The sequence below is a fragment of the Oreochromis aureus genome, linkage group 7, assembly GCF_013358895.1.
Source record: "Oreochromis aureus strain Israel breed Guangdong linkage group 7, ZZ_aureus, whole genome shotgun sequence".
Taxonomy (NCBI): Eukaryota; Metazoa; Chordata; class Actinopteri; order Cichliformes; family Cichlidae; genus Oreochromis; species Oreochromis aureus.
This window is the reverse complement of record NC_052948.1, coordinates 22,907,829-22,927,918: the sequence shown is the minus strand read 5'-3', so window position 1 is coordinate 22,927,918 and position 20,090 is coordinate 22,907,829. Positions and strand designations below refer to the sequence as shown.

Below are 20,090 nucleotides of genomic sequence, written 5' to 3'. Positions count from 1 at the left end.
AAAAAGAAAGCTGATATCAATCAGTTGAAATCTAATTGATTTATCTGAATTGCACAGACTGTCAGTCTTTTTTCCTGATGACACATAATTTGATATTAGTATGAACAGGAGGAAGTTGGGATGAGCCTTCAACTCAGCTTTACTATGAGTCACACTTTTCATTTTGTTGTCACAAGTGATCAGATTTTATCAAGACAATGATGAACTTCACTGTGGACGAAGGTTTGACATGAAAGCCGCTCTGCTGTGTGATACATCAGTCTGATTTCTGACTCATGTAAAGTTCAGTGCAGTGTTTCACGCTGACGTCATGCATGTCTTCCTGTTCCTTGTTATTTGCTCAGTCTTTGTTTATGATTAAATTATATCCACTACTCATTAAGAAACGTACTTCCAGATTGTAAACCGAGAAGGTGCAAATTATGTGGCAATAAATGATTAATGATTATTAAATACATATTTATCCCATATGTACCACTAAAGCAAAATAATACTCAGGTGTGGAGGGTTTCTAAAGTAGCTACCGCATGCGACCTAACTTTGGGGTCCTTATTACCATTTAAAATATACTTTATTTCATTTTAAACAGAGTAAGGACAAACTGGTTTAATGCTCCCACTTTCCTCAGATAGGCTTATCCAAAACTTGAATTTTTATACAGTCTTGTAAATTAAATTAATTATTACCTCTGTTGAGGAGCTTGCTTTTAAATAAAATTTAATTTAAAAAAAGCTTGCATTTTGCAGTTGTTTTTACTGCACAAAAAAAATATCATAAAGTAGATTTAAAAAGAACGCAAAACACAACACTGAAGAATCAACTTTTTGGAAAATACAAAGCTATTCCCTTAAAAGTAAATACTGCGCAGAGGGTGAACTGCCTTGGTGCAGGTTTGCTTTACGTTAACTATGAAAAGCAACACAGATGTGACAAAAAATATTAAAAAACAGGCAAGAAAAGAAACACAGAGGTATACTGCTAAATATATTTCCCTTTTCACGAGTCTAAAAGAACACAATATGTCTTTATCATTGAACGTAATGGTGATCAGTAATGATGGTGGTGTCAATAGGAATGGGTTCGTACACAATATACAAAGTCCAAGAGTGTGGAGTTAGAAGAATAATGTGCAATGTAACCGCCAACTGAAGACAGCAAGTCATCAGATCGTTCTGTCAAACTAATTGAAATATCCACCAGCTTTAAATTTCATGTGATGTGACATTTGTGTGCTTATCATGGAATTTCTGTCAGAGCTTCTGGTTTAGCGTGGGCACGTGTGTCTAGTTTAAGTTATTACAGGCTGCTCTAAAAAGGCATCGACTGTGCTTCGAGAACCATTGGTATTTGATCGTGTCATCAGCTCGGATGCTGGAATTAATCCTGGCATTACGTAATGGTTGTATGGTTACAGCGAAGAAAGCATGATGTTAAATTAGGACAGCGGGACGTGCCAATCAATACTCCCAGATATGAAGGAATCTGGACGCAGAGGAATTCCGGGTCACAGGGAAAGGTTACCTCAGTTTGATATTTATGCTTTTTGACTTTTAGACTTGGCTGTTTTGGAAATCCAATGAAATAGCCACTAAAGTCTAGACATATTTATACACGACCACTCAGAAGGTCACTTAGAAATAAGCTCATGTTTTTAGAAAAAGAGACATCTGTAACTATTCAAAGGGAATATTATAAGTAAACAAATAGTAAAATTTATGTACATATATATATATATATTGTATGTATAAAAAACAACTAAACTTACCCTAAACTCAATGTTTTGGAGAAAACTCCAGGACCGTTTTAGAGAAAATGAAGAAAAAAGTAGTGTTTGAAATATCATACTTTGAATGTTTGTTCCCCACATGCCAAGACTTGACAGGAGATTTTTCAAAATCTAGAAATCAAATATTCTGATTGGGTTACAAATTAACTGTTCAACAGGAGTTCATGCTATATTCTGTTACTTAATGCAGGTTTATCATGTTAAAAGTCTAACTGATCATTAGACAATCATAAAGCTGTTAGCACAGCTAAAAATTCTTCTGCTTTTATAATAATTCTTTTTTTTTGCTTGAGTCTTGAGCATTGGTTTGGGTCCTAAAATTTAAATTATAATAAATAAAACCAAGTGTATCGTATTTCAAACAGGAGTTTTGTGATCATCAGTATGATCCCCAGCCAAAAAGAAATAAATTGCACGATACATTTTTTAAGCAATAAATTGCAAAAAAACAAAAACAAAAAAACATTCAATAAACATAAGATACAAATTTGAACTTGGATATGCAAATTTCTGGCAATTATTTCATGGTTCAGTCTTTAAAGGTTTATATTATTGACAAATTAACCCAAGTTCTAGGGTTTGGGGTCATTTGTGAGATGAATGACTCATAAAAATATGGAGGAGGATGAGTCACTTCCACCTGTAAAGCATGTTAGAGACATGTGATGGTTTGAGGTTACTTTGACATGAGAAATGGGATCTTGAGCAAGGAAGTCACTTGATTTTACAATGCCATATCCCATGGAGCTAATTTCCTCTGACCGTTGTAAAATGACCCAAATCGCAGCTCCAAACTATACAATAACCACTGAGAAAAGAAGCAAGCAGCTTGTTTTTGTCTACAGTGAAATGGCCAGCACAGTTACCTAAACCCCACAGAGCTGTTGTAGGATCGTCTGTATGAGAAAGGCCCATCAAGCTAATCCAACTTATGAAAAGCGCTTGAATGAGCATCAGGGAAAGTTTTTTCAGATTAGTTCAACAATATGTGTCAGCATGTCTTTATCCTGTTTTCCTTCTTTCACCCCAACCGGTCGCAGCAGATGGCCGCCCCTCCCTGAGCCTGGTTCTGCCGGAGGTTTCTTCCTGTTAAAAGGGAGTTTTTCCTTCCCACTGTCACCAAAGTGCTTGCTCATAGGGGGTCATATGATTGTTGGGTTTTTCTCTGTATTTATTATTGTGCGATCTATTGTACAATATGAAGCGCCTTGAGGCGACATTTGTTGTGATTTGGCGCTATATAAATAAAATTGAATTGAATTGAATTGAATATGACAGGGTGACAGATAAAAATAAAATCCTTACTTACAACCTTGTCAATGTCTTGGATATATTCCGTGTTCACTTTGCAACTCATTCGGTGAATGAAAGCAGTAGTAGCTTTGATCAAAAATATGACATTTACTGGATGATCCCAAATCTTTAAGCAGTAGTTTATATCTTCAGTGCAGCCTTTCTGTGCCAGATTTTAATAGGCTGTAATAAAAAAATCACATTTTTTCTAAAAGAAAAAAGAAAAAAAAATCCGATTTTGTATTCATACACCCACCAGCTGGCAATGCCACAATTTGAACTTCGGTGGGCGTGTGATCAAGTGTTGTTCTAGAGACACCTGGCTGCTCTTACTAATCTATTCATTAAACTCCCTTAATGGCCTCTTGTGCTTCAGGATCCATCATGTCACAATAATGGCTTTTACGAGTGAAGGGTGCTTTTAACTGCATTTGACTGATTGGAAAAACTGTCCCATTTCTGGTGGCAGAGGGAAAAAAATGCAAGGGCTGAACACACTATATTAATTTCATTGTCAGGCCGACTGAACCATTAACTGGTAGACTCTTTTAACTCAACGAGAGTGACATAACAAGCGAAAGATCAAGTTCGTGGATCGGGAATTTAATGGTCCACAATTGCAGTATTTTTCTCTGGAAATGAGAGCAAGTTTTTTAAAGGGATGATGACTACAGAAGGCACACGCTAACTAAGTGAGAGAAAGAAAAGTGGTAATGGAAGATGTTGAAAAAAATCAAAAAAATAATGCAGAACAGGCAAAAGAAACATTGTACAGGACAGAGGTAATCACTTAGACCTTTCCTGGAAATGACTGTACAAGTTGAACTTGCAAAAGAATAGCACAATTTAAATGTATATTATGTTTCCTCTTCGTGAAGATTTTCTTCCTCAGTTTCATTGTAATTTAAGCATCTCTGAGCCACACTAAGAGCCGGAAATTTCCAACTCTCAGCTTTGCTGCAGAGGCAGAAACGATGGCAGATTCTTGGGTTTCGTCCAGGCTTTATAACCGCATAACGTTTAACTTTCTATAAATACCACGGGATGCAGTCCAAGTTGATCAAGTGTGATTGAATCTGAAATGACTCCAAAGATGAGAGCCAAGTTTCCTTAAGATACTTCAGAGGAACTGCTTGCCTCTGCCCAGCTTTTGACAGGGTACCAGCCTGAGTCACTCTGCTCTTTCCTAAGATACAGAGTATTCAAGCAGCTATAATGGTTGCACTACACAAAATCTCACTGGTATTGGTAAGTTAAAAGGGCACAATTGTGCTCTGCTTTAAAAGTATAGGTGACTGGTAGCCGCCCTGATTATTTACCAGTTATATCAAGTGTGTCAACTAGGTTTTAAATTTAGCTCGATTCTACATATAGTTTCTTACAAAAGGGATTGCAAGATGACTGCTGGTCCTTCATCAGGTCAATGTTTCCACAGGACTTGATCTTTCTGGTGGAAATTCTGTGGTTTTAGATTGAAAAGGATTTGCTAAACTACAAATCATTTAATCATTTCAGCATAGGTGAGGTTTAAACAGTGCTCTCATATAACTGCCTTATTAGAATTTCCACAATACTATTGATTGGCCCAGTGCTGCCTTCAGTGTTCATCTAGAAAGTCCCAGAAATGGAATGAATCCAAACCAAAGCTAAGGTGCAAGCTTTCTTCTATATGAAAATATTTGTGCATGAAATAAATTATTAAATGACTAAAATAATAATTAAATCAAGATCTCCACTGGGGAAAAAAAGCCTAGACTAGGGTTATTCCATGTCTGGGAAACAGAATCCTAATGTTTTATATAGTCTGGCTGGCGAGCAAAATCTTCACACAACTCTAATCCAGTGCCACCATATTTCTACAAATCAAGTCACTTCATTCATTCTTGTGTAATCATGATAAATAGGAGCCACAACAGGCACTTTTCGGAAGCACAAACTCTCCTCAGTGTTGCTTTATACGTCCACAGCATTTGTAAGTGTCTAACTATTGATTGCTGAGAGGTCTCTTTTTCTTGTTTGCTTCTTTTTCTTGAATGAATGTGGAGTAGATACAAGCAAGTCCAGGGGGTTCAGACAGTGAGTCAGTCAGAGTGCCAACATCCCTCCTACGCTGCAATGCAAAAGGCCCCTGATTGATGCTTTGAGGTTTTAACAATTGAATGTAATCTCCTTAATGTCTTGGGGATGAACAAAAGCAAACCCCTGGAAACGTCGGCCGCCCTGCTCGCATCCTTGACATTTAACATGTTTCTTTTACTGATGACCTATCCCAGAGTACTAGCACGACCTTCTGCTCAGCCACTCTTGTTCTTCCGGTTGAACAAACAAGACAGCATGCTCTGGGAGTGTTAACACCTGCTAGAAGGTACACATCCTTTACTAAGGACTGTTCTTGTTAATCCTGATGGACACTTCACCCCAGGTGTTTAAACACCATGCCTGTTCGTCCTGATGTAAAACCACAAAGTGACACCAGTTCCTTCATTTGAACTCTCATTTAATCAGGTGGCGAGCTTTCTTTGTGGTGGCAAGCCACTGATTAGATTTGGAGATTGAGAGCCATTACAGGAGGCTGCAGTTGGATAATGACTTAAGTGCTGTTTCGTCTTTCTTTCTCCCCAGGAAGTGATTTATCTGGATGGACCTGCCCTTAACTGACTGGGATGTGCCCAGCGGTGAGCAGTGCTGTATAGATCATATCACCCAGCTTTGACCCAATCAACACTCCGTCCTCTTAATGATGATTTATACTTTCTGTGCTTGGAGAAGTATGACATTGGAATACTGGTTATATTCACAGCTTGTTAAGTTGGCTCTTGTTAACTTGTATTTTTTGTTTGGTTTTGTTTTTCTGTTTTTTATGGAGCTACCAAATGTCCTCATAGGAGATCAGTCTTTCACTGTGCGTCAGCAAAACTATTCTCAAGGAAACACCCTCAAGACTTTTTGGAGTCTTCTTAAACCTTCTTCTTGGTTACCAATTATGCCTGTTGTGCTGCAGCATTTGAGACTGTACCCATAGGCTGTTTGGCCTTATGCACTTATCGCACCCAATGTTTACATCGTGCTTTAAGCTAGCAATACCCCACCTAACTTGTAATATGTACTTCTGGAACACTTGTCGTAGGGTCATTTCAGGCAGTATGACTAAATGAGTGAACATTATGATCATTAGTTGGAGGTGGAGATAAGAGGGAATGTTGGTTTTTGACACAAAGATCATCTTCTTTATTTTTTATACATTTATTAAGTAAGTGAATAAAAAAAGGCAAAGTGATGACCATGTGTTTTTAAAAATTTCGGACATTTTTTGAATTAATTATTGGTTTTAAAATTAATAAGATTAATCAATAATAACAATGTGATTGCTTTAATTATCCAAGCAAGCACTAATTTACATGCTACAAAACTGATGCATTCTCCTCACTCTAGTTAAAAGCCATCAGACAACTTAAAGGTGGTTATTGCTGGTTCTGGCATTTCTGCAAACAGTCCCACCTTTATGTTCATTTTCTCCATGTATAGTCAAATCCATAACTCCACATGTTTCAGGTTTACATTAGCCAAGAAAGTAACAACAGCAATAAACCAAAGTAACCTGGTGTGTTCACTATATCACACTCTGCAACCTATAGTATCAGTCCCATCTCATTAGGTGGAACACCTTACTTAAGTCATTATCATAGATGTGACTATGAATGATTAGTCAAATTAAGTTTGTCTATAATTAGAAGTTGCTTAGTTATAAGTGAATGCAGATCACTCCTCACAGTTATATGCTGTAGCGCCGTAGGCGTAGATGTGGACATTCTCTATCAGGATATTGTGGCATGTCCTTGATGTCTGCATCAGTGTCTAGCTTTTGTGTAATGGTAATTGTCCACTAATATCAGGTAATTTGCAAACGTTGGATGTAAAAATAAAAGGTAATTACTGAAAATGGGAAATATCGTTGCTTTGATCTTTCTTGTATCCTTGACATGATCCTTGGGCCTTTGTTGTGATGCTGCTGTGACTTACTGCTGTGTTTTTTTGTTGTTGGAGAGTGATTTAACGGTCTCCTAAGGAACCGAATGTACATTTCAAGTAACTAGACTGCTGCACTATCTTCATTGCATATTGAGTGGTGACTCAAACAAAACTCCATCAGGGAAACAAATGCTGGTGACAGTAAAGTTATGTACAGGCAACACATTGAACTTGAAACAAATACAAATGGAGAACGTAAAATCTTATTGGCAGGGGGATAATGACTACAAAAATCCAAAGATTTGGGATTTATAATAAATCTTTTCTGAAAACGTTAATTTTAATAATCTCTGTATGTGTGACGATGTTGGTGCAAAATTTGAGTTGAGATTGGCACACTTGTTAAGGAGGAGATAGGGCGCAGGTCATGTACTAATCCAAGTGTTGGTGGTTCATTCCTGGTTGCTCCACTCTGCCAAACGGTACTTGGGCAAAACACTGAACTTCAATTGCACTAGGTAGCTGGAGTGTGAGCGTTTGATAGAAAGCACTTGGAAGGAGGAAAGAAGTACTTGAGTGAAAGATGCCTGTTGTATAAAGTGCTTTGAGTGCTCAAATAGAGTAGAAAAGCACTATATATGAACCTGTCTGTATTCATACGCTCTACTCACATTAGTAAGTAAGATGGCTATGCAATAAAATAATGCACCTTCAACTTTTGACATGGATTCTGTCCAGAAATATCACAACAGAAATGCAATTATAAAAAGAATTTTAATCTGACCTGTGTACAACATAAATGATACTACCAACTTATATGTGGTGAAAGTCTGATTAGGACTTCAGGATATTTTTAACTTTGAGATGTTGTAGCAACGTTAAAATGTAATAATAGCCTTCAGTGACTGACAACATGCTCAAGCGTGATGCAGAATAATTGCTGGGCGACCAGAGAAAGCATCCTCAAGAGTATTAAAAAGTCAGTCATCTGTATCCATTGGCTATGTAGTTATTTCCTCCTTTTCCCAGAATGTCCTTCATCAAGCTCCAGAAAACTGGTGTGAACCAGTGCGCTTCCATTTATCCGTGGACGGCACTTTAAGTATTGAAACCAGTGGTTGTAAATTGTTCTCCCTTTTCTAAGAAACAAGATGCAATCATTACTCTAGTTTTAATTGTTTGCTTTAGTTAAGTTATTGAAAGTGAAAAAACAAATATCCGGTGAAGATCCAATATCCAATATCAAGCTAAGTTCACCCTAATTGTTTTGTGTAGGTGGAGACAGCAGGAGCAACAGCTGTCAGCAGAGAGCTGTGCCCCTTGAACAAACACAATGTCTTGCGGTTTAGCCTCATAATGGAGTATCGAGGCAACTGCTGGCCACCTTGATATTCCATTACGGGAGCATGACATCATTCTTTATTTGATTGGTCATTTTAAAACCACGGAATGATGTTTATTTGGTTTATGTAGTAGCTATGTTCTGAGCCCGAGCAAAGCTTGGAGGCATAATGTGGGTCAGCCTCAAAGCTGGCATCCAGAGTTGTAAAATGAGGACATCGAGCAGTAATGGAAATAAACCCAACTGGAAGCTATCTGCTTAAAAATAAACCCGAAAAGGCCTGAAAATAGTTAGTTTATCCTGATACTAGTGGTTGGCAGTAGGCAAATTTCTATATTCAGCAACAGAGAAAACTATCAACTAATATATCATAATGTCCCATTCCCTACTACTATTATTCCGGTTGCAGTTTTAGTTGTATTTTTAAAACCATCGGTTTGTGAACCTCTGTTTTAAAGCCAACTCTAGCAACTGTGGTGAGCAGATTGTATTAAAAACCTGTTGGGAAGGATTTTTATATCAGACTGTGCACGTTTTCAGAATCCCCAGATATTTTCTCTAAAGTGGGATCTATGGAGACTGACTTGGTTTTAGAGTCATCCTCAAGAAGGCTTTTGAGCACCTTGCTTCATCTTTAGCCCTGCAGGTTACTGGAGAAAACATAGTGCATGCCTCTAGTGAACAGGTGCGATGTTACAGTCCTGGGAGAGGCATATGCAGTACACAGACCGAAAGAAAAATCTGTGTCTAAAGGAGGGAAAAGTAGGGATTTGCAGCCATCACCGTGTAAATATGGCTGTTACAGGAAATTTGTGGCATCTCCAAGTAACACGATGGATGGAGAAAACTGAAAACTAAAAAAGATGTCATAGACTTTCTGCTTTAGTCTTACTTAGCACAACTAAGGCAGTTTGGTAGGTGAGTATCTAAAAACAGAAAAGACCAACACAATAAGAGCATTTCCCATTCGAAATTGCAAATATGGCAACAATTTCTGTTTTCAGTTTCAATAAACTTGTTGTTTATTTTCAGTGAATATAATTAAAGTTATAAAATGCAAAAAAAAGTAATCACAAACAATCCCAAGGAAACATAGTTAAAATGCTTAGTTTGCACAGGGAGAGCCCAAAATATGTGCTTCACGCCTTTTGTCCAATTTGCTATGAGCTGCATTACGAGTACTTGAAAAAACTAGCATGATTAATTTAACTGACTAGCTACTGCAGCTGTAGGAACACCTGCTGACAGGTAAAGCACAACCCCAGTCAAAACCACTTATCTCCAGACTTTGGGAAATTTCAACATTTTCAGATTTCAGTGGGAAGATGACATTTGTGAGTTCACAAAATCACCCTTTTTGAAAAAAAAAATGTTCTACACAACCGTCATGGAAGGTAGTTGTAGACAGGAAATAGGTGCTTTGCCCAGTCAGATACAAAATGACGATATATCCAGCAGAAAGTTCTACACATGTCTCTTGTGGGTATTGAAATTCATGCTGTGTTTTATTAGTGTGCAGCAAACCGAACACCTACACCTCTACATCACACTTTTAACTAACTCAAACACACTGAGATATTACGTGGAGTCTCACACGTTCAACAATAACACCATTCATTTCTCCATGTTCGTCAACATCTAACATTACCTCAGCAGCAGCGGGCAGTTGTGTTCCCAGTGATAACTTACACTAGGGTGAGTGTGTTGATCTAAGCTGAGGGTGGCCCTTCTTCAAAGGTAACTGTATTGACTCGGTGCTTCGAAGTTTTTCAAGAATTGAAGGGAAACTTTAAAGGGACAAGATGGTCTGTGCTGAAAGCTCCCTGGGGTGAAGTGTGATACAGATGACCCAGAAGGAAAAGCCACGGTAAAAAAATGAGCACATGTACGTAAGCATGCCGAGTGCACGCAGAGGATTCACTGGATGTTTGGCTCCCAAAGACGTGTGCGTGTGTGTGTATTTGCTCACATGTGACATTCACCCACTGCTCACTTTATTAGGTACACCTTGTTAGTATTGGGTTGGATTCCCTTTTGTTTTCAGAACTGCTTTAATTCTTTGTGGCAAAGATTCAACAAGTTGTTGGAAACATTTATCTGAGATTTTGGTCTGTATTAATATAATGGCATCGCACAATTGCTGCAGATTTGTTTGCTGCACATCCATGATGTGACTCTCCTTCCACCACCTCCCAAAGGTGCTCCCTAGGATTGAGAACTGCTGGACCCGAAGGCTATTTGAGTTCGGTGAACTCAGTATCATGTCCAAGAAACCAGTTTGAGATGATCTGAGCTTTATCACATGCCATTTTTTCACCACCAACCTGAACCGTGGATATTTAGCTGGATCGATCCAAGCTGTCATGTTGTTTATACCAAATTCTGTCCCTACCATCTCAATATTGCAGCAGACCAGCCCGTGTCTTTTCTAATTCTCAATTGTTTCATTTTGGTGAGTCTGTTTAAACTGTAGCCTCAGTTCCCTGTTCTGTCCCGCTGACCGGGTGTCAGCTGGTGCAGTCTTGTAGCCCATCTGCCATAAGGTTTGTGTTGTGCCTTCAAGTTCTTCTGCATGCCTTCGTTGTAATGAGTAGCTGTTTGAGTTAACATTGCCCTCTTAACAGCTTAAAGCAATCTGGCCTTTGTCCGCCGACCTCTGACATTAACAAGGCATTTTTGCCCAGAGACCTGTCGTGGTCCTGGGGTTTGCAGCCAGGGTTTTCAGCTGTGAACTGTTGAATTCTTGCTTATTGTTTAATGCCCATTTGGTTTGATCATGATTGATTAGTAGCTTTTTACTATTTTGAGTCTCAGTTCTTTGTTTTTCCTAAATGATTGTTTTCATTAGTATTCTGCTTCAGGGTTATTTGGTATAGTTTTATTCACAGGCAAGTTTATTGTAGAAATTTTAGAGGGTGTTCAAGCACCCCTAAATTTCAGGGTAACCCATAACCTCCCTAAAATAACGTTAATAATAATAATAATGCATTTTAGTAATATTTTCTCACATTGTCTCCAAATATTGTATTTTCCCAACTTGTTACAGGTTAGAATGAAAAAGGTTTTAATCCCCACTGTTCTTGATATCATGATGTTACGCTGCACTCAAATAGAGGCATTGCATCAACAGAGTGGCTCATCATTAATATATCAGGTTTGCATTGCTGTGGCAGAAAGATGAAGAGGTAATTTCATGACACAGATCAGTAGTGCAGGTTTAAAACACACTTTACCTGAAATGTAAACTGTTCTGATCATACAGGGATGCTGCTGTGACTTACAAAGTGTCTCCTTATTTTTATTTGTTCTCTAAAGAGCATAAAAAAGCATTCGCTAAAGTAAGTAGATCACCAGACCTAATTAGCTCATTGTAGCTGTTAGAGCCATTAGTCTAGTGTTATGTTGCTTGTGATCAGCCAATCAGCTGATTTATTTTATTATTTTAGTTTGGTAAAGATTTCTATTCCTATTCTGGGCAAATTAGGATTCATTGTATGTTTACAGTACAACTCCAGTTCCAGGCGAAAGTAAGTCAGTAGGCAGTACGTGTCAATGGCCAGCAGCTGTATATGCTGTAAATTGATATGGATCAGTTTAAGCCTTTTATTGAGTTGTAAATTCTCTTTCACTGTTACGTTTCATTTTTGGGTGAGCACACAAACACTGAGAGAGGAGGATAGAGAGGGAGAGAAAGGGAGAGAGCAAGGAGGAAAAAGTCAACAAAAAATGATAAAGTCGATGTAGCTTCTGTTTTTATTTCCACATTCATTGATTTCATATAACTAAGCAGTGTGTTATACTGTTATGAAATGTGGAACTCCTAACCTGCTCTCATAATAATTATTATATGATTATCTTTTTGTTACTTTCTAGTTGAATGCAATACATTTGTGTGCGATTGTCAGTGCAAAGAAGAAATGAGAAGCCTGGAGGGAGAGAAAGAGGACAGAGAGGTTGTAGAAGAGCAGGAAGAAAATGTGCAGCTAGTCATGTTAGGTGGGCAATTTGTTTTTTACAAAATAATTTTACATTTTTTGTGTGCTTTCCAGTAGCAAACCTGGGTATTCGAAAGAACATATCCATTCATATGAATAGTGGTATTTTACAGGATTCATATCACTAAGCATGGCTTCAACATGGTTGCCATTACATTCATGTGACAGAAAATCTATCTAATTCAATTCAACTCAATTTTATTTATATAGCGCCAAATCACAACAACAGTCGCCTCAAGGCGCTTTATATTGTACAGTATCTATCACTATCACACTATCTACTCTTGGAGCTGGGGTACATGATGCTCTGTGCTGACTTTCTGATCAGAGGGTTTTGTATGAATTCCAAAAACTTTAATGTGAAAGCAACTTTATTTCCAGTTTGCTTCTTGTCAAGGTGCATGAAGTAGCATGGTGATTTTATAGTTTCTGTACTTAATATTGCTACTTTAAGCACTTGATGTCTGTGTGAATGGCCTCCGGGTCGTTAAGACACTGAAACAACACTGTGCATGTTTCTCCTCTTATCTGCTTTGCTGCAAATCATTGGTTAACTTACTTAAGAAAGTTGTGGTCAGCATGACTGAGCCTTTGCCTCATTGATAACTTAAGTGTCCACTCTAAAACTAGTTCATCATGTTGAAATCTGTGTTTATTCATCCTGAATTATCCTTAGACACTGCAAGTTTCTTTCGAAGGCAACACTGTAATGTGAAATGAGGTTTGAAAATGTGAAAATGAGCCCCTCTAAAAGTTTGAACCTAGAATCCCCCCATGTCTTGTTTTTTTTCCTTAGCATTTACCTCATATCCTTCTGTATCAAAGTTGTATATAAGCCTTGTCTCTATGTGTAATTACTTCCTGTTTTATTTTGATAATATTTTTTTTATCTCCTCTTCCCTTATTACCTCTTGTGGCTATTGTCTTAGTCTCCTCCTGTCCTTTGTCTAGTTGCCTCATGTAGCTGTGCTCTCACTAATGTTTTCCAGTTATTCCTTTCTGGTTTTGGACTTAAATGCTTTCATCAGCTCAGCAATAAACACTCAGCTTCACCTTCGTCTGCTGCAGTCTGCATTTGGTTCCTCAAGCAACCATCACGCTTTGCAGCTAAATCTGACCCTGCTCTATAAACACTAGAGATGGTTGTGTGGGAAATTCTCAGTAGATCATCAGTATGTGAATTGCTGATAAATAGCTCATTACATTCAAAGTACTTTACTACATTTATTTCCATTCCAAGCACAGTTTGAACATCAGGTCATCTTGACCATGTGTACTTGATTAACTACAGTCAGTTGTTGTCCGTAGCAGTTAAACAGGTGTACTTAACAAAGTGGCCACTGAGTGTTTAAACCATATGATGTCAGGTGAAAACTAAAAAAGGGCACCTATAAGGATCTTTATTTTTAACCATGACACAGCTGCTCCATGCTCTGTTTGTCGAGTCCATTTTTAAAGGGCGGAGAAACGTACAAACACACAAGTGCTTACAGTGGATAAATAATCATCTTAATAAACAGATTTTTTCCCCAATCATTTGTTTTCTGTGTGTGTGTGTGTGTGTGTGTGTGTGTGTGTGTGTGTGTGTGTGTGTGTGTGTGTGTGTGTGTGTGTGTGTGTGTGTGTGTGTGTGTGTGTGTTTTCTATGCACACTTTCATACTCTCATATGTTTATTGACATATGTAAGCTCCTCAGTTATCCAAAAGCATTAAATAATTAAAGTAAGGCTGTGATTATACTCCCTTGTAGACCCGTCCTGTCCTACACCTGTGGACACCTCAGACAATCCTTTTTCTAGTCCTCCCTGAGTCCATTTGGAGCATTCTTTTAATGTCTGTGCACTGGAGTGGCATGCGGGAAAATGCACTGATCTTGCAACAAATTCTAGCTCCATGAATGTTATAATGCTCCGTTTTACGTGGCTCCCTTTAAAAGCAGCAGCTGAAATATGTGTATAGCTCAGGGTGGGGGTGGTGCTGGGGTCACAAGCAGTCTTACTAAGGGATGGTTAAAGATTTTGTTTTTACTAACCTCATTAGCAACTCATTTAAACTTCTCCATGACCCAGTGTACATCAAAAATAAACACTCAAAGGAAGGTAAAATAAGTGACGCTGATCTGACAGTGCCTGCTGACTCCCAGTATTCTTCCATCACCGCATGAGTTATGCAGGTAGCAATGCAGGTGCACGGATGTGGCTTGAGACCAGGCAGCTGTCTATTCAGCTCTGATTTAACGTCTGACATGGCTGAGTCTTGTGGCTCAATAGCACTAAAAGGCTCATCCTGTCTAATGGGGTTCCTCTATGACGCAGACATGGAGAGGCAAACCCTCCCCTTCTTTTAGTCCGACAGATAATCTTACACACACACACACACACACCCCTACTGGACGCTCATTCATTTTGTCCACTATGCAGTGCTTGTGAGTGCACACAGACAGATATGCATTCATTTCAAACAGACACATAAATAAAAAAGGTTTTGGTATGCGCAGTAAAATAGGAGTGAACACAACACACAAAAACACACAGCCTGTGCACTAATGAAAAGGAAGGGAATTGAGAGGATGGTCCACGGCAAACAGTTGTGTAATTGCTTTTGAGAAACAGCTCTTGTCGGAGTCTGTCATCGATTTGGTCTTTACAGAGGACAACTCGTTTGCTCAGTGTGTGGGAGGAGGCCCGGGCAGCAGCGATCATTAAGTGACTGTGGTATCACTTTTATTAACTCAATACACTTTGATGTTTCACTGTTGTGGGAAGGGAAGTTGTCATACTTAGCTCGAGTTGTACTGCAAACAGAGCACAAGCAGAAGCTTTTGTGAGAGTGGGACCATGTTTTAAGTGAATCATATTGATAACAGACTGAATTGGATAAGATAACAATTGCACAGTTGCTTTGTAGACTGAAAGTACTTAAACAGAAACTTTGATATGCAAAGTGCCATGACTCTATAAGTTCTAGCGAAGCAGATGATATGGCCTCAAATCAAATCAATAAGAAGATGATTCGATTACATAAGCTGACTGTAGATAGTCTACACTGGGCTGGGTGTAGTGCTGAAGCTGGTGTTATCTGAGCAGCGTTATGAATGAAGAACCTAAGAGTGCGTCACTGTAGTATACATCCATCCCCAGCAGATGGCCCCGCCTGCAAGTGCTTACACGGTTGGGTGGTGTTGTGGGGGAATGTGGGGGGGCTTATTGATTTGGCATTTGGGATATAGCATGAATTGTAACATTTTTTTGAAAGTTCTTAAAATATTTATTGCTGGTGATGCTTCTCCACGGACACCAGTTTGCTTTGCCTCCTATTTAATTAATGACATCAATGCAAATTGGGGATAGCAAATGGTCCAAATGACTGGTGGATTTTGTGAATGGAGCACTTAGTGACTGAGGAATGACGTAAACGCAAAGCCATATCCCTTATTAGTGAGCCAGGACTGAGAGGAGGAATCCCATTGGCTCGCTGTAGCATCAGAGCAATGCGATTGGCTGGCATCAGATAATTAAACACCTACACAGTCAATGCACAAATCCAAGTGGTGGGATATATAGGCTGGTGCGTTGGCACTGCACGCAACAGAATCAAGAATTGTTCAGCAAGTTGAGAGAAAGTCAACTTTATTGTGGTTTGCATAGAGCTTCATAGAGATATATATTTATTTTTTATTTTGCTGGGTGATTATCGCTGAAGGTAAGTGACAACTTTTGATGTTGTGTTAGAAGTTTTACAACTTGACTGAAATTGTTACTTATAGGGTGGTGGCATGTGTGTGTGTGGGTCAGATGCAATGTGCAGCCAGAGTGATTATGTTAGACGGTGATGTGACAGTGGTGGTTATGGGAATGGAGTGTGGCCACCGGGTCACCCCTGCTCATTTTGTGAAGGTCCAGTGTGCTGCTTCAACAGAAGGAAAGTGTGAATGAGAAGGCAGGCACTCGAAAATGAGAAGAAGCTTAAGTAAAGAACAGCAAGTGACAGAGGAAAATGGGCAGGAGAAATCAGGGTTGAGTGTGTGTGTGTGTGTTTGAGATAGTGTGTGTGTGTGTTTCTGTGTGTGTGAGTGAGTGAGAGAGAGCTGGCAGCTCATTACACTAATGCACTGGTCCCTAAGGGAGCTGGCAAGCATGGAGTCCCCCCCCTTCACTTCTCCTCTTCCAGCATTAGCAAGTGATACATACATCGCACAATGTAGGACCCCTTCCTACCATTACACACACTCACACACATACACACACATACATACACACATGCATGCACACACTCCACACTGGCATGGCACACACCAGGAGCAGCAGCATACGACATGAGAGAACTACCTGTTCTTTGCTCTCAGCTGGATATTTTGGAGGAACAGTCCGTTTTGGAGGCGTGTGTGAGCCGGGGAAGCATTGTTCAGCAGGGGACAAGAGCTGAGAGTTGTAAGCTCAGATGTAGGGCGAACTAAAGCTCGCCTCACAGGGAATGACACTTTTTGCACCTTCTTCCTGACAACACAAGAAGATTAGACAAGGGCAGTTTCTAGTTGCATGCTGGTTTGTAGCTACACTTTTAGGGGATTTGAGAGCTTGTATCAGTGGTGTGTGAGTGTGAATGGAAGCACAAGAAGCTGATGTAGAGTTTTTTTTTTTTTTTCTTGCCGTGTAGGGGACCATGGTTATGTTGAAGATCTCTGCTTTCCTCGTTGCCTACGCCCTGGTCATTTGCCAGATGTACTGCTCACAAGCCGCGCCTGCCAGGTGAGACACACGGAAATTGCCTTTTACACTTCTCACTGTTAAATAAGTTGCTTTTTCTCAGCAACTCAACAGAAGTACCGCAAACAACCAGTGGAAAAGATGGTTAGGGTTGATGCAAAAACAGTATCTTGGCACTTGGACTCTGCAGGTTTTTTTTTTTTTTACTTAAACATAAAATGCTTTTTATTAAACAGGAGAAATGAAGGAAGATGTGAAAGTTGCATATATATTGTAACGCCATAGTAACAACACAGGTTAAATAAATGTGTGTATGCAGACGAGAACATTGTAGTTGTTCTGGTTAGTCTTTAACTATGGTAGCTTTAAATGAAATACATATATTTTTTAAAAATATGTATTGCTTGTAATACTTCCAATGTAAGTGGATAAAGTTGTACTTAGATTAAAAGCACAGAAAACACAACAAATTTAATTCAGTTTTTTATCTATATATATGTATATAGCTATCGCTCTCTCTATATATATATATATAGAGAGAGATAGATATATATATATTAATTTGAGTCCCCACTCAAGTTCCCCCTCCTGCCCCCCCTTTCCCATGAAGCTATTGATTTTGTAATAAATCTAAAGCTGGTTATACATCAGCTTCTTTCTCACAAGGGGTACTTTCTGCAGATTGTTTCCCCCAGCTTTGGCCAGGGGCCCTCCGACTCAGACGTCATTCCTCTCGGAGGTGGTGACGTCTCTGTTACCCCCCCAGCCCCCACCGGTCCCTTACCCCACCCCAACATCCCCACTCAACCCACCATCCCTCCTTTTTCACTGCAGGTGTAACCCTAGCGGAGCATTTCCATTAATGCTGATCTCATTGCCGTTTCCCTCCTCTCAACCACTCTGACCCTTTAACCCCCCCCCACTCCACTTCTAACCACAGACCGGGTTTAGAGTCCATGTCAGACCGAGTCACGCTCACGGACTACGAAGCGCGAAGGTTACTCAACGCCATTGTGAAGGAGTTTGTGCAGATGACGGCGGAGGAGCTGGAGCAGCAGGCAACTGAAGGAAACAGGTACAGATGAATCTTATTTAATTTAACCTTTGAAAATTAGTTTAACATTTCCACCCTGCACAGAAACCACCAGCCAAGGATTTGACTAATGAGAAACTGGAAAGTGAAACTGGTTTTGGACTAAATAAAAAGGTAAAATTAAAAAAAGGGATGTTATTAGGAAACAAATCCTGTTTTTACTTTAATGTGCTGGAAATACATTTCTTTAGTTCCCCACTTGGGTTCAGTCAGGCCAGGAGGTATGTACTTCTCGGCAGATCAAAGAATAACATCTTACTTTTAACATGTGACTCCAAAAACAAAAAACAAAAAACGAAACCCGATTCTCTGTCATGAGCCTGCCCCCGCATGGATGCGTTTGATTTTGACTTGCGTGGATAGACTACTATTTTGAACCAGCCTGCCGGGCATGTGAACATTGTATGCTTAACAAAACAAATAAGTGTGCATGATGTCAATTAAGTGGAGCTGCATGACAGTGGGAAGCAACTGGTTTCTGTTTGTTCTGTGGGTAAAAGGCTGACTGGGTTGGGGGTGGAGGTTCTGATGCATGAGGGGATGGATGACAAGTTTTTGAATGTTGGGAAGGGCAGGGGGGAGTGGCATGATGCTGCAAGGACCTGGGATGTTTTTACTTTTACTTTGTTTATACCTGCAATGGCATGAGAAAGAAATGCATGTGAGTGAAATGATGCGTGAATGGAAAGAGAAAAAAAAAGAAGCTTAAGAGATAAAGAGCGCATGTTTTCCCCGTATCTATGAGCCTGTTCTATGCATGTGTTTTGTGTGTCCCCTCCTCGACAGCATGGACAGGCCCTTAACCAAGCGCTGCTCCAACCTCAGCACCTGTGTGTTGGGTAAACTGTCTCAGGAGCTGCACAAGTTGCAGACTTTCCCTCGCACGAACGTGGGAGCAGGAACGCCCGGCAAGAAGCGCAGTGCGCCTGAGAGCGACAGCTATGCAAGCTACGGCGAGACGTTTGAAAGCATCTAAACCCCCTCCTCCTCATCCACCCTTAAACCCGCTTTTACTTTTCCCGCATCTCCTCTTCCTTTGTCATTCTTTCCCCCGTCCTTCTCTTCTGTCATCTTCCTCTCCTCATCCCAGTTTCTTTCTGGAATGGGACGTGCATGCTGATATTACCTGCTTGATTGACATGAAGATTATGACTTTGAACTGCAGTTTTTCAGTTCTTTTTCTCCCCCTCTCCCCCCATATTTCTTTTGGCAGAGAATGATTTGTCCCTGTTATCTCAGACGATTTTCACAAGTGTAATTCAGGAGCCAAATCATACATCCATCTCTGTGTACTGTATGTGGAGTAATTTGATGGCATTTCAAAGCCCCTGAAACTCAAGAGTTGAGAGCGATCACTTAATCTAATCGTTAATAAATGATCCACTCATGCGACACCATGTTTGTTGTTCAATAAACGTATTTTTCTACCAGGAAGGCTTAGGTCATTTTCATTCTTAGGGACTCTAAAACAAACATGTAGCCACCTATGCAGACAGTCAATGGCCATTTTAAACGATGGACCTAAATAGAGTTTTAGAGGCTTTAAAATTTTGTCTGAAGCTGTCACCGAGTCCAAAGGTAAGACAAACACTCAGATGCATTCTGTTTTTAAGCTGTAAATCCAAACTTGATGTATTTTCTGTTCATTGATAATAGCGTTAATGCGTATAGCTGTGTCTTACATTACTGTATGGATGGCAGTGCCCCAATCTTTTCATTAACCCCCTTTCTGCCTCTCCTGAAGCAGCGTTACAGCACAGAAGCGAGGCTGCAACACGGCAACCTGCGTGACTCACCGTCTGGCAGACTTTCTTAGCCGGTCGGGCGGAATGGGTAACAGCAACTTCGTCCCCACCAATGTCGGCGCCAAGGCTTTCGGCAGGCGGAGGAGAAGCATCCAGATGTG

The 20,090-nt window shown here is 39.8% G+C and overlaps 1 protein-coding gene across 3 annotated transcripts; it reads left to right on the top strand.

Annotated features, from left to right (window-relative positions):
- Positions 1 to 15,980: 15,980 nt before the first annotated feature.
- LOC116314032 (calcitonin-1-like) lies at positions 15,981 to 19,605 on the top strand. Of its 3 annotated transcripts, none has more exons than XM_039615444.1 (4): positions 15,981 to 16,087; positions 17,042 to 17,133; positions 18,032 to 18,166; positions 18,971 to 19,605. In XM_039615444.1, the coding sequence occupies exons 2-4, from the start codon at positions 17,048 to 17,050 to the stop codon at positions 19,158 to 19,160; spliced, it is 411 nt and encodes a 136-aa protein (XP_039471378.1). In that variant the 5' UTR covers positions 15,981 to 16,087; positions 17,042 to 17,047; the 3' UTR covers positions 19,161 to 19,605. The 3 variants fall into 3 exon arrangements, with proteins under 3 accessions (XP_039471378.1, XP_039471379.1, XP_031587778.1); XM_039615445.1 differs by lacking the exon at positions 15,981 to 16,087 and adding an exon at positions 16,797 to 16,815; XM_031731918.2 differs by lacking the exon at positions 15,981 to 16,087 and adding an exon at positions 16,851 to 16,929.
- The last annotated feature ends 485 nt before the right edge of the window (positions 19,606 to 20,090 follow it).